This window comes from Apiospora kogelbergensis (genome assembly GCF_038363985.1).
Source record: "Apiospora kogelbergensis strain CBS 113332 chromosome Unknown utg000009l_segment0_segment0, whole genome shotgun sequence".
Classification (NCBI taxonomy): domain Eukaryota; kingdom Fungi; phylum Ascomycota; class Sordariomycetes; order Amphisphaeriales; family Apiosporaceae; genus Apiospora; species Apiospora kogelbergensis.
This window is the reverse complement of record NW_027117426.1, coordinates 2,249,874-2,262,463: the sequence shown is the minus strand read 5'-3', so window position 1 is coordinate 2,262,463 and position 12,590 is coordinate 2,249,874. Positions and strand designations below refer to the sequence as shown.

General features: G+C 53.8%; 5 protein-coding genes across 5 annotated transcripts; 4 read left to right on the top strand and 1 right to left on the bottom strand.

Annotated features, from left to right (window-relative positions):
- Positions 1-12: 12 nt before the first annotated feature.
- Positions 13-1,904, top strand: PG998_013796 (uncharacterized protein; the record flags this gene model as incomplete). Its single annotated transcript, XM_066880612.1, has 4 exons — positions 13-106; positions 208-385; positions 445-1,051; positions 1,110-1,904. The coding sequence occupies 4 exons, from the start codon at positions 13-15 to the stop codon at positions 1,902-1,904; spliced, it is 1,674 nt and encodes a 557-aa protein (XP_066724751.1).
- A 2,225-nt stretch (positions 1,905-4,129) lies between these two features.
- On the top strand, positions 4,130-5,487 carry PG998_013795 (uncharacterized protein; the record flags this gene model as incomplete). The annotated part of the gene is made up of 4 exons (XM_066880611.1): positions 4,130-4,357; positions 4,504-4,614; positions 4,691-4,858; positions 4,922-5,487. Exons 1-4 carry the CDS (start codon positions 4,204-4,206, stop codon positions 5,485-5,487), a joined length of 999 nt encoding a protein of 332 aa, XP_066724750.1. The 5' UTR covers positions 4,130-4,203.
- Positions 5,488-6,511: 1,024 nt separating this feature from the next.
- PG998_013794 (uncharacterized protein) lies at positions 6,512-7,333 on the top strand (the record flags this gene model as incomplete). Its single annotated transcript, XM_066880610.1, has 1 exon — positions 6,512-7,333. The coding sequence occupies one exon, from the start codon at positions 6,512-6,514 to the stop codon at positions 7,331-7,333; it is 822 nt and encodes a 273-aa protein (XP_066724749.1).
- Positions 7,334-8,051: 718 nt separating this feature from the next.
- PG998_013793 (Isopenicillin N epimerase component 1) lies at positions 8,052-10,427 on the top strand (the record flags this gene model as incomplete). Its single annotated transcript, XM_066880609.1, has 6 exons — positions 8,052-8,064; positions 8,160-8,282; positions 8,364-8,998; positions 9,254-9,873; positions 9,931-10,125; positions 10,187-10,427. 6 exons carry the CDS (start codon positions 8,052-8,054, stop codon positions 10,425-10,427), a joined length of 1,827 nt encoding a protein of 608 aa, XP_066724748.1.
- A 191-nt stretch (positions 10,428-10,618) lies between these two features.
- Positions 10,619-11,755, bottom strand: PG998_013792 (uncharacterized protein; the record flags this gene model as incomplete). The annotated part of the gene is made up of 2 exons (XM_066880608.1): positions 10,619-11,547; positions 11,701-11,755. 2 exons carry the CDS (start codon positions 11,753-11,755, stop codon positions 10,619-10,621), a joined length of 984 nt encoding a protein of 327 aa, XP_066724747.1.
- Between the last annotated feature and the right edge of the window lie 835 nt (positions 11,756-12,590).

Below are 12,590 nucleotides of genomic sequence, written 5' to 3'. Positions count from 1 at the left end.
AATACCTCAAGCATGTGGTCCCTTCCCTCACTCAAGGGACTTGCGTCCATCTCGCTCTTCGTGAGCCTCTGCGCTGCAGCCCCTGCTCCTGAAGTCTCTAAGCTCAGTACTCGAGCTGCCAGCACTTGCAACACTCCCTCCAACCGAGCCTGCTGGACTGACGGCTTCAGCATCCAGACGGATTATGAGACATCCACCCCCCTGCAGGCTCTTCTCCCAGGACCTTCAACTGGGAGGTCACCGAGCAGGACAACTGGGAGGGCCCAGATGGCCGTATCCTTCCCAAAGTGATGCTCATCAATGGCCAATTCCCAGGTCCCACTCTCCGGGCCGACTGGGGCGATGACATCGTTGTGAATTTGAAGAATAGTCTGAGAACTAACGGGTAAGATTCACAACCCTCAACGCTTTCTTGAAGTGGGCTGTACTGATATTCCATTCTAGAACCTCCATCCATTGGCATGGCATCCGCCAGCTTCACAACAATATTCATGATGGAGCCAACGGTGTAACTGAATGCCCGCTCGCTCCTGGTAAGACCAAGACCTACCGCTGGAGGGCCGTTCAGTACGGTACGTCGTGGTACCACTCGCACTTCTCCGCGCAGTACGGCAACGGTGTCTGGGGCCCCATCGTAATCAATGGGCCAAGCTCCAACAACTGGGACATCGACTTGGGCCCCTTCCCCATCAGCGACTCCTACGATCAATCGGCGGATGAAATCATCCATTTCACCCAGACCGCGGGAGCACCGGCTAGCAACAACGTTCTCTTCAACGGTACCAACATCAACCCCTTGGATCTGACCAAGGGTAAGTACGCACGTGTGCAGCTCCAGCAGGGCAAGCGTCATCTCCTACGCCTGATGAACCCGTCGGTTGAGCACAATTTCCATGTCAAGCTTGTCGGTCACCAGTTCAATGTCATGGCCACCGACATGGTACCTGTTAATTCTTTCACCACGGATGAGTTGTTCATGGGTGTTGGCCAGAGATACGACGTCATGATCGATGGAGACCAGGCACCCGGTAACTATTGGTTCAACGTCACTGTGAGTTTACATTGTATCTTCTATTAAGTCTTTCGCTTTCATGTACCCGTCCCTGCAGCTAACACTTCCTGCACAGTTCCCCGACAGCAAGCTTTGTGGCGCGTCGCTCAACAACTTCCCAGCTGCCATATTCACCTATGACAATGCCCCAGACCCTCAGGGCTTGCCTACCTCCCAAGGTGTTCCCCCTAATGACACATCCTGCGATGACCGGATCAATTTCACCCCTGTCGTCCCGCGCGAAGCCCCCAATTTCACCCTCGACCCCAACCGGGACCTGAAGGTGACCCTCGACGGTCCTCCTTTCCTCTGGAAGGTCAACGGCAGCGACGTCAACGTGGACTGGAACCGTCCTGTGCTCGATTACGTGCTCGAGGGCAACACTTCGTACCCGACTCACGAGAACCTATACATCGTCAACGAGAAGGATGTCTATACGTACTGGATTATTGAGAACCAGAGCCCTCTCCCCCACCCGATGCACCTGCACGGCCACGACTTCCTGGTCCTTGGTCGCTCACCACCTCAGGGCACGCCGACGGCTTTTAGCATCCCGCAGGATGGTAGCTCGCTGAACTTGACCAACCCGACCCGCCGCGACGTCACCATGCTCCCCGGCAATGGCTGGTTGGTGGTTGCCTTCCGGGCCGACAACCCGGGCAACTGGCTTTTCCATTGCCACATCGCCTGGCACGTCAGCAGCGGTCTGGCCGTCGACTTCCTCGAGCGTGCGGCGGAGCAGAAGGACCAGATCAGCGCTCAGGACCTCGCTGAGTACCAGCAGACCTGCCAGGAGTGGCGCGAGTACTTCCCATCGCAGGACCCCTTCCCCAAGATCGACTCGGGCATCTGAGCATAAGTCAAAGAAGAACACCGAGAGCCATGTCGTGTTGGCTTTATTAGTGGACGCTTATTTCTCTAATTTGTTCCTGGTTTGCCTCTGATTCACTCTTTTTGAGGAAACCAAACCCCTTTCGATGCGGTGTATCCCTCGTCACAGCTTCATATTGTGATATATAGCCTGGGATGCCTGGACTGGACTTGAAATGCTCTCTCTTCATTGTTTTCTCTCCTTCTTCTTGGTTCTCTGTATATACTATACTTCACATTGAATTTACCCCTTCCAGCTTCTACCATTACTAAGTACACAATTCAAAACACATATTTCCTCCGTTCTATCCTGACAGTTCTTTTTACACTCTTACTGTCTAGCTTATGGTGGCCTAGTTTACTGGCGGTGTTGTCACTTGGTTTCTTCAAGGGTTTCTGATCTATCTATTCATTTTCTGTATGTAGTCAGTCGAAGATCCCTCGATGTGTATAGAAGTTATTTGTGTTCAATTCAACTATTACTACGCGAGATGGAAATCAATATCTTAGGTGAAATTGAGAACCACAGGGCTAACTAGCCGATTTCGTTATTACAAGTTGGTTTTCCACGCATATGACATACTCGAAGTCATATTCCTCTACGCAGTCCTTCTACTGCATGAACCCCGCATTATTGATGTTGAGGTATTCCTCTGGGTTTGGGTTGCTTTCTCATTCCTTCTTTGTTCAATTGATATACGCAGGCGCATGTGAAGTTTCTTTTGTCATTGGCTAGTATCCCATGAATGTGAAAAAAAACCTAATGCAACACTAGGCAGGGCTGTAGCCAGCTTGAAAATACTAATACTATATAGAGGCCCGTTGACTTTACATACGCCAAAGAGACTTACTTCACGTTAATGGATGTTTAGAATGGATCTGCTTCTGCAACTGGGATGGACAGTGATACAGAATAATGGCGATTCTTCATCGTGCTTTGCTCAGCAAATGGCGTGTTTGACACTCGTCGTTGGAGAGGTCCCGCTTTGTTTGTTTACCCAGGTTCACTTTTAGCCGGTGAGCAGCTTCCAATTACATATTCCCACATAGTCGACGGTGATGCAAAACAGAAAACAGCAACTATAGTTACACACATACTGGCAACAGTTGAAGCAATGTTCATATACCTGGAATATTCGAATGACCCCCTTTTCGATGTAACGCATAACGGGGTCAACGCACATACCTCTTCGTGTTACCTGCGTCTGTACTGGTGTATCTCGAAACCGATATAATATTACATGCCAGAGAACTACATGGTAGATGTGCTGAGTGAGAGCGCTGCCAGGTTGAACGGGAACCAATGGGGAATGCCGCAGTCATAATGTGCTGTGTGTGACAGGCCCGCCCAGGGGCTTTTCTCATTGGCCCCTTTGATGCAAAACGCACGGATGCCCACGTCAATATGCCGTCTTGATTGATTCAATTCAACCACGAACCCCCCTTGGCCCTGGTCTTCATGAAGGCGCTTTTCGGGCTCTTTCCACGTCATGTAGCAGAGAAAGTGAAGGTGAGTGGGAAGTACAGACGGTGTTTTCGCCAGGGAGAATAGTAAACCCCCATTGGACCCAGCCCACCAATCAAGGCCGATGCTGCAGCCCAACCCGGCAAGCGCGAATCAGGAGGAAAAGAAAGACACAGCTAAACAGCTAATCAGCTAAACAGCTAGACAGCTAGACAGCTCAGCAGGAGCTAAGCCAACAGCGACTCCAGTTATTTCTTAGTCTAGGACATAGGACAGACTTTGGTCACTCCTTTGGCCGCTCCTTTGCTCACTCAATCGGCTGTCGGTCGTGTTGGTGTTGTTGATTTGATTGACTGTCCCAAGCTGGCGATGTCTCCGGCGTTGGTACCACCCTTCACCCTCCCAAGCACACCAAAGTACCAAGCTTTCCTGAACTGAACAATAACACATTCCCCAGTCTGCCTGGGTTCCTTCTCACACACCACCACCACCACCGCACTCTCCGTGGCCCTTGCATCAATCCAATACGCCCTTCGACTGCAGATTGTCCTCAATCCAGACGCCCCCAAGAGACCCATCAATTCCACTCCCTCCCAGCTTGAGTCAAGTTGCGGAATAGCGTTACCTGTGCTTTTGTTCCTTTACAAGGCGCGCGCGAGCGAAGTCACACCGCAAACCACGCCGACTGACGCCGACACAGCTTTTTTGGCCTGCGAACCCGAAGCTACTTGGGTTTTCTATTGCAGTTCGTATCCACTTTTGCGACACTTCGTCAGCTCCTCCGCCCGTACCCAACCATCCCATATTACTGCTGTCGATGATGTCCACACTCTTCAGCAATCTGAAAGGCTTTATTTCGCCATCCAAACCTTCATCGGCCAACGGCGATAATCACCTAAACAACGAGGACAAGATGAGTCGCGGACAAAAGCGAAAGGCAGATCCCTATGACGTCGTGCCCGACGAGGAAGGTTGGTCTTTTCTACCCTCGCTACCCTCGCTACCCTCGCTACCTCCAAAGTCGCGTTTGGCTTGCCGCCCCCAACTGCAGCAAGCAGCCACCTGTCGCGCAACCATCAACACAACAGCCCACCACTAACCAACGCGACCCAAACAGATGAAGCACCACAGCCTTCTTCCTCGACGGCCCAGCGCGTTCGATCGCGGGTTTCTATGGATGCGCCCCCTTCCTCCAACTCCAAAGCGCGTCAGTCGGCTGGTAAGATTAGTAAGTTTTTATCCAGGCCCCGACAATTCCGGCTGCCAGCATAATCCTAACTCTTGTCCTTTTCTCTGCCATGTAGAGCGTCGCAGTCGATCGATGGGCAAGCCAGCTGGAGTAGAACTTGGCTCTAGCCCGTCCAAAGCTTCAGCAAGCCAATCAACAGCCCCGGCGCAACCCAACGGGGATACTGCAGAGGAGGATAAAGCAAAAGCGTCCAAGGTCCCCGTCGCCGATATGGGCGGTGAAGGTTTGTCGCATTCCATACCCCAACTCCTTCTCGTCGCGTACTAACGTAGAATGCGATACGCAGAGCTCCTACAAAATAACGGCGTTGCGCCCGCTGCATCAGAGAAGCCCGCCGACAACGATGCCGACCAGATGGTCCAGAATGCACTCGAGAAGCGAGAGTTCGACAATACCGCGGAGGATGGCGAGACCGAAATCGACAAGCTACTAAAGCACCGCCGCCTGGCCGACGGCAGCGTCGAAATCATGGTCAAATGGGTGGATGAACCCGAAGAGGATGCCACGTACGAGCCCGAGGAGGAGATCCAGCGAGGCGCGGCCGAGACCCTCTACGATTACTGGAAGGCGCAAGGCGGCCGAACAGACGTGTTGTTCTACGTGGGCAAGAATCCGCCGGCCGAAACCTACCACGTCTTCAAGATCCTGAAGCACGAAAAGAAAAAGACGATCTTCCAATTCGAGGTGCAATGGGTGGGCTACCCTGCCACGCCTGGAAACACGTCAATGGAGCCCGAAAATAAGCTGAAGAAGATCTGCCCGGAGCTTTTGGAGGAGTACTGGGACGCGAAGGGTGGGCGCGAGAACCACTTGGCCAAACGAGGTCGCGCCAAGAAGGCTCGCTCAGATTAGTCCGCTTGATGGAAGGGCCTTGTATATCTGCACCACATTAACATGTAAATAAATATTGCTCACGTTGGAGGGAGAGGAGGAGGCCAAAAGGAGTCGGGGGATGCCGTCCGACGGGCGGCTTTGGCGTTCATATTGGCTGTGTCAGTTTCTTGCTTTTACCCATCCAGAAAACGGAACAGCGATGTAGCGCTTTATAGGATGCCCCCTGCATCTGAAATACAATATTTCGTATCTTCGAGTCCTCGTGAAATGCCGATAAATGGAAATTGTACGCTGGCACGTTTGTACTGTCGAGCTGGTAGGCGTGTAGATTGGAGATGGGCATCTACCGCGGATGGGATGATGGTTGCGACGGCTAGTGTTATATGATTCGCCAGCAGAAGCAAAAAGAATGACATCATTGCGCTGTACGCTCTTATCTATCTATCTATCTTTTTTTATTTCTATTGATCCCAGTTCCCGCCAGCCTGGCACCTGGTTCATCTGGCTGCAAGTCCGACAAGGCTGTGGATGGATTTGAAGGGGGTCAAGTAACGACAGGCCCGCCTATCATCTGTTTTGTCAGCGGCGCAGCAGCAGTACTCAGTATGTACTGGAGGCCAGGAGGGCCACTTTAGAAGCAAACAGCACTAACCCGCATCTGGGGATCCGAGGTGGGACCCAGGACCGTTGCTCATTTCCAGCATCTCACGAACCTGATTCCCGCTTTCCCGCGCTTTCCAATGTTCGAGCATCGCCGTCACGTCTGTTGCTTTAGCAATAACGTCCCAGAGGCTCATGCCCATGTCTGCTCGTCTGTAGCCTTGTAGCCCTGTGTATCCAGGCACGGGCTATGTCATTCGTTATACTTGAACAGTTGCAGTTCGTTCTCACTCATTTACTTTCCTATGCGACGGAAGGGCGCGTGATTTAATCGCATTTACCCCCTCAAGCCTAGTACGCTTGCTTACCGTCCGCGATACATACGCTCGTTTCTAGAGATCAATAGGCACTCATTTCGACGATATCAGAGTCACTAAACCAAATGCGCAATGTCGCATCTTTCTCCGCGCTGCTGGCCACTGTCACTCTTGTCTGGTCAGCAGCGCAAATAGGCGGCGCTGCAGCGGGTGGCAGCGGCACGGTCTGGGCGACGCCGCACGACAGCTACTCGTCTTCAGTCGGGGTATTGGGTTGCAAGGTGGACACGAACCGCATCGCGTACTGGCCGTCGTCGGTGAGCTGCGACGCTCTGTGCGTCGAGCTGTCGTACGAGGGCCGCTCCGTCAAGCTGTTAAAGGTCGACCAGTCAGGCGGCGCTTTCGATGTCAGCTACGACGCCTGGAACTACCTGTACACGGGCAAAGGCGCGCGCGAGCAGCCCACCGCGGGCGGGACCGTCGCCATGCAGTACCGCGACTTGGACGCGGGCGAGTGCGCGAGCCTCATTCACACCGACGGCCACCGCCTGCCCTTGAGCGCGGCCAACAGCATGAACTTCCTCGCGAGCTGCCTCGACCAGCCCGGCGGCTCGTGGGTCGGCAGGAACTACCAGCTCTACAACGTCCTGGACCCCATCTGTACCTGGGGCAAAGACGAGGCGTGCGAGCTCAAGGACTGGCCGAACACCAACCAGGCGTCGTGCCCGAGCACCATGGGCGCGCCCGTCGCGCTGACGAGCGCACCCGTCTACAACATCCGGTACCCTTCCGGGCAAGAAGTTGAAGCGGGCTCGGGCGAGGCGCGCAAAGATAGCGGGGCCGCTGGTGGCAGTGGTGGCATTGGGGGTGGTTCGTTGAAGCACCCGGTGATGGGGGGCTGGGCTGTATATCTCATGACTTTGGTGGTTGGACATGTGCTTTTTTGATACCATGATGCAGCGTTTCTTTTTCTCTCCTTCTCTTCTGAATATACCTACATAATACCTAATGCGCCCTTTATGCGATGTTGCTTTATGCTCTGCGAAAGGGCTTGATGTAAATAGTTTAGCTGTTGGTGTTTGTCTGTAGTCTAATTCGCTTTATAGCAGGGCAATACACAGTGAAGTCGGGTCCAAATAAAGCTCCTGGATCTGAGATGCTGAGATACTAGTATGAGTCGCTTGCTGCTGCGACAGGTTCATACCCACTCTTCCGACGCGCTAAACCCCGGTTTTGTCGTTATCAATTGAGGGGAAGATGGATTCGATATATTGGCTAGATTGGGCCTTGAGCAAATACCACGTATTACAGGCCTTAGCCCCGGCAACTTCCAACTGCCGTCTCGCATTGCCTGTCTTGTGTTTATCGATAAACAGATCCCATCCTGGAAAAGAGCCCAAGGCCCGAGGTTGGGGGGAGACTGGATACAGCCGGCGCGGCGGCTCAATTGGCGCGTCAGGTCGCAGCAACCAACATGCACGTCGGCGACGCTTAAACGTTTCCACGCCGTACCTGTGTCGATCCTTTAACCTATGGCATTGCCCTTCTGCCAACTTGTTGATCTTATCATCACAGTAGTACAATCGCGAAGGATACAGCTCGTTACTTGTACTACTACCTAATCAAACCACCTCAGACAATTGAGCGGCGTGGGAAACCGTGGAGATGGCGGCGCTCGGTAAGTCGCTTCTCCTCTTATCTCCGAGACAGCACAGTTCTATCCCGCCCAGACCTGTTGCCAAGTGTATGAATACCGCTAATTGATTGCGATAGCAGCGGCATCTGTGGCCGCCACTACCGCCGGCCTGGCTTATCTGGACGCGAAATACCATGTCCGTCAAGATTGGAAGATCATCAGCGGCAAGAAGAAAGCCAGCAAGCTCCTCGAACAAGCCAGTACGTTCTCAATTCTTGTTTCCTTGACCTACCCTGTCACCATCCCTTTCTTCTGGACATGGCACTGACGCACACGTACAGTCAAAGATAAGCGCGTGTCGCAATGGTACGCTTTCGAGAAGCACGCGCAGCTGAAGCCCAACGACGAGTGTATCTGGTGGCGCCCGGGCAGCTACACCTGGGCTGAGTCGTACTACCGGTCCTGCCAGTTTGCCCAATACTTCCTGGCGCAGGGCGTGAAGCCGGGCGACTTGGTGGCCCTGTTCATGGCCAACAGCCCGGACTTCCTCTTCGCCTGGCTCGGGCTCTTCGCCATCGGTGCCGCCCCCGCCATGATCAACCACAATCTCAGCAAGGCTGCCTTACTTCACTGCCTGGGGATCGCCGAGTCCCCGCTCATCGTGGCCGATGGCCGGCCGGAGCTCCTCGCGCGCATCGACGAGGTCCAGGAGGAGCTGGCCGCTAAGGGGGTCAAGGTCGTCAAGCTGGCAGAGGCGAGGCCAGAGATCAACGCATTGAGAGGAGAGAGACCGGGGGATGAGTTGAGAGACAACGTAGGCCCCGGTTCGCCTTTCGGTCTCTTCTACACTAGGTATGGCTGGTCATCAATCCCCAAGCATGAGAGAAGGAGGCACACTAACGAAGGCAGTGGAACAACCGGCATGCCCAAAGCCTGCATTATCCCGGGCGCGGCCGGGTTCTTTCATAGCGTTAGCGTAAGTCATGGTGTGCGCTATTGGCAGACTGGCACTAATTAAACGACAGAAAGAGTGTGGTATTTCATATGTGCAGGGAGAGAACCAGAGATACTATGACTGCATGGTAAGAGAACTAGTACACGATTTCGCCTTCTTATGCTGACTTGCACAGCCACTTTACCACGGAACTGGAGCGATCAGTGGCATGACCCAGTTACTAGTAAGTGAAGGCCTACCTTTCCGTCAATCGCACGTGCTGACATGCGGCTCAAGACGGGCGTGACGTTATGTCTTGCTCCCAAGTTTAGTGCTTCGCGATTCTGGGATGATATTAGAGACTCGAAAGCCACATGGTTCGTTTACGTAGGGGAAACTGTTCGCTACTTACTAGCAGCTCCTCCATCGCCGCGAGACAAATCTCACAACGTGCATTCCATCTACGGGAATGGTCTGCGGCCTGATGTCTGGAAGCCGTTCCGTGACCGATTCGGCATCGAGAAGATTTTCGAGTTCTTCAACAGCACAGAGGGCATGCTGTCCTTGGACAACCCTGCTCGAGGCGACTACCGGGCGCACTCAGTTGGCCATCACGGTCTGCTTCTACGGAATCGGTACCACAACACTTACATACCTGTGGCTATCGACCCCGATACGGGTGACATTGCAAAGGACCCCAAGACGGGCTTCGCTAGTAGAGTCCCATACGAAGCTGGAGGCGAGATTCTGGTGGCTCAGCCAAGTCCATACGCGCCGCCTTTTGTTGGCTATCACGGGAACAAGGATGCTTCGGAGAAGAAGTTCGTCACGGATGTCTTCAAGAAAGGGGACAGGTTCTATCGGACTGGCGATGCTCTGAGACGAGACAATGACGGAAGGTGGTTCTTTATGGACAGGTGAGCAGCTCCGTCAAACGGCCCTGATGTAGCAGCACCCCAAACTGACTCTTTTAGGCTCGGCGACACATTCCGATGGAAGGGCGAGAACGTCTCCACAGCTGAGGTATCCGAAGTGCTTGGCCGGCACCCCGGAGTGCTTGAAGCTACCGTGTACGGTGTTGGTCTACCTGGCCATGATGGCAAGGCCGGCATGGCGGCCATTTACATCGACCCTGCTACAAAGTCATTCGACTACGACGAACTCCTCAAGTAAGATGCCCCCCCCACTACTCGATGCCCGAAATCAACGAAAGCTAACAAAGAGTATCAGGCACGCACGCACGCACTTGCCCAAGTACGCAGTCCCGATCTTTGTGCGACGGATCAAGGAGCGATCGGCGACACACAACAACAAGCAGAACAAGGTTCCCCTGAAGAACGAAGGCATCGACCCATCCAAGGTGAAAGGCGACCCGCTCTTCTGGATCAGCGAGCAGGGCAAGGGCAACTCGTATGCGCCTTTCACGGAGAAAGAGTGGGATGAGCTGAATGCAGGCAAGGCGAAGCTGTAAGAAATATATCGGTGGGTGAATTGATCGATTGGAAAGGGGCGAGCATTATAGGACATAATTTGGAACTGGATTGAATTGTATAAACCACTGATCTATGGAGGCACCTCATATAGAACGAATGTACTCAGCATTTTGGCAATTGACATAGCGCATCCAATAGCGATTCTACCGCTTATAAACTATATCTATATTTACGCAATTGACATCTTCATACCTCCATTCGCGCAGACCACGCTCCCCGTCGTCCATCCAGCCTCCGCAGAGCACAGCATATCGATGGTCCCCGCGATCTCGCTCGTGAACCCCGGCCGCTTCCCGCCCATCTTGTCGCGGACCAGCGTGTCGAATCGCTTCAGCTCCGCGTCTCTATCGGCGGTGTTGTCATCCATCAGCTCCTTGACCTCTTGCCCCAGCTCACCACCGCCACCAGTGTACGCCTGCAGGGGCGCCGCGTCGCAGTGCGGCTGGTTGATGCGCCAGAACTTCTCCCCGGCCTCGGCGTACATGTCGCCCCAGGCCGGGCCCGGGTTGACGGCGTTGACCGTGGCCCGCCCGGCCAGCTCCCGGCTCCAGCAGCGCGTCATGGCCTCGAGCGCGGCCTTGGTGCCCGCGTATACGCTCTGGCCCTCGTAGCCGATGGAGCTCGAGACGCTCGAGATATTGACGATGCGGCCTCGCGTCGTGACGAACGAGTCCGTGCCGCCACCGCCGGATGATGGAGGTTTAGGGAAGTAAGGGGCCAGGGCTTGGGTCAGCAACAGGGGCGCCAGCACGTTGACGTTGTACACGCGCGTGAACTCGGACTCGACGATGGGGCCCTGGGCCCCGTCGTTGAGGAACTGATTCGACGAGACGCCGGCGTTGTTAATGAGGATGTCGACCTGCAACTCGCCGGTGCGGCCTAGCGAGGCATGGAAGTCTTTGGCGGCCTCGGTGATCTTGGCGGACGCCGGCGCGGCCTGCGACAAGTCGGCCTGGACCTGGGCGCATTTCACCTGGTGCTTGGCCTCAAGGCTGGCGCACAGCTCCTGGGTCAGGGCTTTGGACGAGTCCGAGGTGAAAACGAGCAGGAGATTACAGCCCTTGGCGGCAAGTCGTTTCGCGACGGCGGCCCCAATTCCTGCGGGCGTTCCCAGTCAGTTCATGTACGTAGACGTATAACATGAGGTGTTAGCGAAGAAGTGAGTGTGGCTGCCAGGGCATACCTAGGCCTGACACGTATGGCTGGACGCTGGCAAGGCGATACACGCCTGTTAACTAACAAAGTACTTACCTCTAGAGCCGCCGGTCACGATCCCCAGCTTACCGTCATACGGACGGGAAGACATTATAATCTTGATTTGGTATGAAAAAGGATTAATACTTGGTGTACAGAGAGGTGATTGAATGCAAGTCAGGGCCAGGCAGATAGATAACCGAAGAAGTATTGTCTGCTCTCAAGGATGAACATGTCTGCTATCGGGGCATCCACGCAAAGTCCGGAGCCGTCGTGGGATGGGAGGGGGAATATGAGGGGAAGAGGGGCATTTTCCTACTCATCTCGCATTAGCTTCTTTCCTATTAGCGGACCAACCCCATCTAACCCTCAGGGGCCCCAACCAGGCCCACAGGTTGGTGTAAAGAAAAAGGGGGCTGCTCGATAAGCCCTGAAAGCATCATCAATGGGGTAGGTGCTGTATAGAACGACAGCAATAACAAAAGGCGCAGTTAACTTGAACAGAATTCGAATTTGTGGCGTCAGTCTAAACTGCGAAGTGTTCACGTGAGTAATTACAAATCCACCTCGGGTAACTGTTTTGTCACCCATACAAGGCCCATCAGCTTTGTATATCTATCCTTTCCTTACACTTCCATATTCATACAGATTTCCGTCTGTGACATTGCAAAGCAAGAAGATTAACTAGGTGCTGAGCGTCTAGCCCACTCTCCCGTATGTCCGAAAGGCCTGGGTAGCTCGCATGTTAGAAGTCGTCTGGTAATTTTACTGCACGACTTACTTGTAAGGCTGTTCCGATGATCGTCTTGGTTTCTCCTTAGACTTTGGAGCCTTTGACGCCGATCTGGAGCTTCGTGTACTGATAAGTGAATTGCTCGAGTTCCCGGCTCGCTTCAAGATGCCAGATTCGGTTTTAACGCCTTCAGTCTAGTACAAGCTCAGCATTT